General features: G+C 40.1%; 1 protein-coding gene across 1 annotated transcript in view; it reads left to right on the forward strand.

Moving 5' to 3' along the window:
- CALD1 (caldesmon 1) overlaps positions 1–6,993 on the forward strand; it is a 198,034-nt gene that overhangs the window by 170,410 nt on the left and 20,631 nt on the right. Inside the window, exon 7 of the mRNA XM_009879644.1 lies at positions 4,906–5,054. Coding sequence (XP_009877946.1) covers positions 4,906–5,054 — 149 coding nt within the window. The remainder of the gene's footprint in view (positions 1–4,905; positions 5,055–6,993) is intronic.

Below are 6,993 nucleotides of genomic sequence, written 5' to 3' on the forward strand. Positions count from 1 at the left end.
CTGAAATAAATAGGGATGAAGCTACTTATGTGCTTAAAATGAAGAAAATGCTTAAGTATGTTGTTCCTCTGGGGCTTTAGAACCAAGTCCTGTTTGCCTTAGAACAAATATTTCAGGAAACTCAGTTCAGTCAATAATGCAAGGATGGTTTGTGCCCTAGGGATGAATTTTTCAGGACTGTATCAACTAATCATCCTTCCCTGTTTTCCTCCCACTTTACTGTGAACTTTTTCCCTATGACTGAGACCTACTCTTACAATAATAATAATAATAATCATCATCTAGGCCCTTTGGCCACCTGACTGCCTTAACTAATTATTTTCCCTCAAACTCAATGCCCCATGATATAAACTGTGCATACCCAAGATTCTTCTTTTGTTTTAAAGAGAAAATCTGCAAAATTTACTGCATTGCATTTCCACTGTAAACACAGGAGCTGGTGCCATAGTGTTTTACTGTATGGTAAGTAAATAAGATTTGGGGGCCATTTACTCTTCAGGTCACAGCTGGACACAGGGAGCCACGTTCAATGTTGTGTGGCAACTGTGCTTTTGGTTCAATGCAGCAGGTATCAAAATACTCCCTGATTCTAATCAGACATTGAGACTGGTCAGGGACTTGGAGATTTGGACCCATTTGGGCTCAGCCAGGTCTGTGTGGCTTAAAGGGAGCCACAGCACAGAGATCTAGTAACAGGCAGCTGGCCACCTGTCCAGCTGCTTGGGAGCACTGAGGGTTGTAGAGGGTCCATTCCAGGGTCCTTAGTTGTTGGGTTAATTCGGAACATACAGTAGATCCTTAGCTCACCCTCAGAGAGTGATGAAGGCAAATCCTGTCACAAGGTTTTACGTCCATTTGCCTGGCTTGGTCATCCAGGGTGTCATATTTTGAGTAAGGTACGTGTGAGATTGAAAAGGCAAATGAAGTGATGAAGATGGTTAGAAGAAAGGTTCCTAATGAACAGGGAGAGAGATTGGCAATATTAGAATAAGTTACTGTAGGAGGGGAAGAGTTAAATGAGACCTAATGGAGATGCTTCAGAATAGCGCACTAGAAAAACTAAACAATCACTCTACTTTAGATGAACCTGATTGCGAAAGCAGAGGAAAGAACTGCGCAAAAAAATAAGGAATGGTTTATATTAAGAGCTCTTCATAAGACAGAATCAGCTTGTAATACTTGCTGTTGCACACAATCTTCGAATATTACAAGTAAATGTAAAAAGGAGGCTGTAACTGACCACAAATATTGATTTGGGGGGAGTGGGGTGTGTGTGTGTCTTGAGACACAATTGTCCTGTTTGTGTTTATGTGGTGCTCATTCAACTCTCGCTGGAGCTCTCATCATGCTTTTAAACCATAGCCCAGGGCTAGATTATTCCAGGAAATTGGTAAGACTTTTACAAGTGACTTGCAATTTTAATGCTTCCATTTTTGGATGTTCAAGCTGAGACAATTTAAGAGAATTCCATGTTTAGTGTAATGCTGAATACCCATCCACTGAAAGGTAAATCTTTTGCATGTGTATCAAGCTGAGCATTCAAAGTGTTTTGCTCAGTTTCAAAAATCTCAGTTGTTGCTTCTTGGCTTGTGAATAAAAAGTGACAATCTCAGACTCCCAATGAAGTCAAGATCAGGTTCCCATCTCCACTCCTCCCCCCCCCCCGACTTCAAGAACATACAAATTCAATGAGGTTTATTTTTGAACCATATATGCAGTCAAGAGGATGACAGTATATCATGAACAAGATCCTGAAGGAATATGGTGTATCTACATAATCAGATTTTGCTTTTGCAGTTGTGCAACACGAGCACATGTCCTTTCTTAATGTGACCAAAATCTGGCCCTCGAAGTTCGGGTTTTCATCAAATTAGCAAGCAAAATCTGTCTCCTTTTCTTAACTGCCCCACAATTTTTGGTTCTCAACAGTGGCCTGGAAAGTTTGTAAGAACAAGTTTTCTCATGATGTGAGACTCCTGGTATTTCCTGCTTCCAGTTTGGCTAGACGTGCTGCAACAGTTGCTTTTCTCATGGTATTTGGGTATGGTAGTTGGCTCTAAACGGAAGCCCTAGACCCAGATACCTACAGCTTTTAAGTAACCAAGTAATTGAGCCCAAATAAGGAATCCAATTTGCCAAATGGCCACAACGTCAGTAACTGATTCGCTGCGGTCTGAAGGTGTTCAAACTCTAGATTTAGAAATCTCAACTCTCAAATACTCACATAACACCCTAACAGGAAAGAAGCAGTATAGACCAAGATTAAAATATAAAAAAAATAAAGCTGGAAATTAGCTAAACATGCTTTTGGTTGTGTTCTATCTTGAATTGATGGTCAAAATTTGTGAGAGCCATGTGAACTGTTTTCAGTTCAGGTAATATCACCTGTCTACTTCAACTGGAGTCAGTGTAGTCCTTTTTACTAAATTCAGCAGAAGCTTAATTAGCCTGTAATTTAGGGAAGCACTAAGACAAGGGTTTTCTGTTGCCTGCCTTTGGACATAATGGTTTCTTCTTCGGTCCTAAACGGTCTCTGTTTTGGCATTAAAATTAGTAGGAGAAGGATTGGGCCCCAAAGCTGTGAAATGTTTCTGTAATATCTTGTTTTATCATCTTTTTGAATACAAAGGCCAAGCTGTATTAATGGTTTTCTCAAATGCAGACACATTACCATAAATCCTACTGGCTTCTGAAATGCTATTTCCTAACCTATTAATTTTTAAACTATATTGTTTTAATATTAGTTTTCTCAGTGGTTTCAATTAAGATGTAAGAGATATGACCCTCCCCAGTGGACTTCAATACATCAGGCAGCTGGAAGTATTGGCTTTTTAATGAGCCTTAGAAAGGTCTTGATGAAAATCTCAGCAAAGGAAATCCTATGCTCTCAAAATCCCAACACAGACATCCTGGCATGCAAAATCTTGCAACAATCAACATTGCCGGTTTCAGCATCACCCTGACTGGGACTGAAGGGTTAGGAGATTGCTAATAAGCAGCAGAGATTTTTCCTGTGAATATGATCACTAGCTACAATCTTGCCCAGATTTGGGAACACCCAAAAGATGTTACTGTCTGATGGCATTCATTAGGCTCAATGAATAGCCCTGGTTGTCTCAGCCCAGCTCCTAGAAAACGGAAAACCATTCCTTGAGGCTGCTAGTAATAATGGCCTTGTTTGCTAGCAGGAACAGCATCATGGCTAAAGAATGCATGGCCATGGAAGCTGAACTGTCCCCTTGTCTGTCAGGGCGCTTCTGCCAGGTGGTGGCTAAAGCCTGTTGGCAGGAGAGGGTGCGGAAAGCCTGCACTGCCACTGCCTGCTCTCAGGGCAGAGCAAATGCCTCTGTGGATTGTGTCCAGCATCCCTCACCAGTGGCAAATTTGCTCAAGTATTTTAACCACCCAGTACTCACTTGTAGTGTGTGCCACCTTGGCATTGTCTGTCATACCAGTTTCTGTGAGCAAGCAAACTGGCCTCAGGTGAAGTCAGAGGCTGACTTTGGGACTTCACTCAGCCGCTAAGTTCAATGCCTAGGGAGGATCTTGACTTTGAACTTATCCTTTATTGGTAAGGATTTTACATCACCAGAAGCTCTTCTCTGATGAGGAAGGATAGAAATTGGATTTCATTTGGGGGTGGATGTGAGTATTAGTTTTTTATTTCAAGGTGCAGCTTGGAACGCCATAAAAGCAGTTGTATTGCAGACAGGTCTGTTATGAAATTTCTTTTTCTTTCTAGTTAGCAAATGGAATGGCAACAGGTTTCCACGGGACAAAAGTATTGTTTTTCTAAAGGTTTTCATATGAATTTTTCGCAGAAGTTATTTCTTGCTTGCCAGCTAGAATCTTCCTCCAACATGGTAGAGCTGGAAAAAAAAAGTAAAAAAAAAAATAAAATATTTTGGAGATAAATGTTTCATCTGCTGCTGTTGAAAGTTTATTTAGGCTGGTAGTTTAACTAACTGAGTGGGAATAATTATGAGGATAAAGAGCTTAAATCAGTCCATATCTAGCCGTGACTCAGCATGCTCAGATCAGGCCATCTCTGGTATTAATAAATACTTCAAGTTTGTAACTCTGAAGGAATACTGGAGAGTGAAATCCATGCACTAAATATACTTGATTACTATTAATAATTATGGGACAGAGCTTTGTAAGGATAGAGGGAATTTTTGCTTTAGTCTTTCTGGAGATAACATTTGCTTCTTCATAGGATTAAATATTCATGTCTGATAACACCATCCATGACCAGTCCCTGGTAGGATTGTGCTTTTTGTCAGAGTAAGTTTTACTCTGATCTAAAGATAATTTTGTGTTTTGGCCGTTATTCTTGCAATATTGAAGTATCCATCTGCTATGACACTGGAAAGAGCATGAACTTTGTCAAGCAAACTTGACAATTGGTGAAGGTTATGTGTTGTTTTTATTGCTCCAGTACCCCAAACCTTGTATGAATAATGTATCAACAAGCCCAGTCCCAAAGAGTTTGCAACCCAGAATCTTAATAGGCAACAGGTGAATGATGCTGCAGCGGGAGGGAAGATGGTTGGGGTGCCTCTGTAGGGTGCAGTTGCAGAATGAAGCAATGTGTGTAGAATAGTCCCATGGCTCCCGCAAACTTTCACTGAAGACTGATAATTTTATTCAAGATGTTTTCCTCTTGAATTCAGATCAGGACAGCAGAGTGGTGGCTGGTCACAGTTTAGAGCTTTACAGACTACTTCTGCCATAAAGCACTTAAATATTTTGAAGACAGTTGCTCATTTAATCATTAATACCAAGAATTTTCTGCTTCTCATCTCTTCTCTAGAATGCCTCATTGTGACTTAGTGGTTTTTTTTTTTTTTTTTTTTGTGTTTCTTTATTGGTTTTGTTCTATGATTTACGGTATCTCCTGAGCAGGTAAAAGATGACAAGGATAAAGGAAAAGCACCCAAAGACGAAATGAAAAGTGTCTGGGATCGTAAGAAGGGAGCGCCCGAACAAAAGGCACAGAATGGAGAACGTGAAATCACTGCCCCAAAACTTAAATCTACGGAGAACACTTTTGGGTAAGTTCCAAGTGAGCATTGGCCTTGCTTATGTTATAGCAGAACAGGGGGACATCTCTCGGTCTCTGCTTAATAGTCTCATGGCAGCTGAGTAGAAGACTTGGGTTGGCAACATCAGCAGAGGCTCTAGTGTTTATTGGGCCATAGGTATGAATTAAGGCTCTTGGCCTGTTTTCTGACGAACTGCCCCCACATTGTTGCAGTAACAAAATGAAGTACAGAACGCATATGTAAATAGCCTTGCTCGCTCGGTAGAGACAAGTGGCTTATTTTTCCTCTGCTGCTGCAAAGAAGGACATTTATTTCTAATATCTTCCCAGAGGCCAATAATGACAACAGCCCAGATTTTGTTCTTAAATTTTTTAAGTCAGATCTCAAGTTTACTGAAGTAACCTATAACCTATTACTGAAGTAACCCACCTGCTTTTAATCAGACTCTGCATATTAGTATGAAGCACAGTCCACTTGGTAACTCTTGAAAGTTTCTCTCTCGATTTCAAGGCAAACCATGAAATTAATGGCTTCCCTATAAAAGTGGTTTTTCACTTAGGTGAAAACCTCTCCTAGGCAAAATGTTCTCTTTTTCTGGTCTTTTTATAAGCTGTATCACAGTTTGATTTTTATTTTTCTTTTTAAGGAAATGTTGGCCTTATGGCTATATTGGGAAATTTAGTGAAGATAACAGATTTTTAATGAAAACTTTATTAAAAAAAGATTCTGGCTGCTAAAAGGAGGGGATACACAAAGCAGAGTAAAAGTTTTTCCTTTTAGCAGGAATGAACAGGTTAGAAATAATTTTTTTTTTCCTTCTGCACCTCTCTTCCTCTTTTACATTGACACAGGCAAATAAAAGGTTAAGCTCTCCAGGCGCTTCGAGAAATCTGTGCATGGCAGATGGGATTTACTGTTGTATCTCAGCATTCCCCTTGTGATTCTTCCGGGAAAAACAAACTTTCTCAAAATAAAATGCAGTTCAAAAGTCCCTAGAGGCACTCTGACCCTAAGGCCAAAAGACAGACAGATATGGAGAAGGAATAGCAGGAAATCGGCCTTGCTCAGAACTGTCCTGCTTCATGACTTGGGTCACATCATCAATAACATGAGAATGGTTTTCTAAAAATATTTTTGTTGTGTTTTCATTTGCTTTACTTCCTGTGGGAGACAGGCCTTAGTGGCAACATGCAGATTTGAGTTTCCACTCCTTTTTTTCTTTTTCTGTTTTTCTTCTACGCTTTCCCAAATGTGGGAAGAAGCCTGTTTAATAGCCTTTTAACAGCTGAGTAGAAGACTTGGGTTGGCAACATCAGCAGAGGCTCCAGTGTTTGTTGGGTTGTTTTAGTATGAATTAAGGCTCTTGGCCTATTTTTTAAGGAACTGCTCCCACATTGTTGGGCTTTGTTTGGAACCATCTTTCTTCATGTTTCTACATGAACATATCAGATACTAGTTAGGAAGCATGTAACTTGGCTAACTCTCAGTGGTGAGGATTGAGAATAAAATAGGGTAGTGGAGGCTAAAGAAAGATCTTATCTACATCTTGTTCATCTACGTCAGTCAATAAGAGGAATACAGAATAAAACCCCATTTTATGGCTTCCCCTTCCCATCTCCCCTCCCACCTGCCTTCCTCCCTATTCTCATACAGGACTGCAAAAGTCCTAAATATGATGTAACATGGTTTTTTTCACATTGTTTTGACATTTTTGGCTCCCACAAACCACTTTTTTCCTTTTCCTCCTTGTCTGAAAGCTGGCAACCAACTTCATTTGTTAGCACCAAAGAGGTGCTTACGAAACTCTTCCTCCACCCAGCATCTCAATACTAATTTCCCAATGTCAACAGCAGGGAACAGAGATTCCCAGAATCTGTTGAAAACAGAGGAGCTTGGGAGGTGAAGGAAAATAGGGAGAATTACTGCCAGTTTATTGTTTGTTGTTTTG

The sequence above is a fragment of the Charadrius vociferus genome, unplaced genomic scaffold (genome assembly GCF_000708025.1).
Source record: "Charadrius vociferus isolate BGI_N301 unplaced genomic scaffold, ASM70802v2 scaffold90, whole genome shotgun sequence".
In the NCBI taxonomy this organism is placed as follows: domain Eukaryota; kingdom Metazoa; phylum Chordata; class Aves; order Charadriiformes; family Charadriidae; genus Charadrius; species Charadrius vociferus.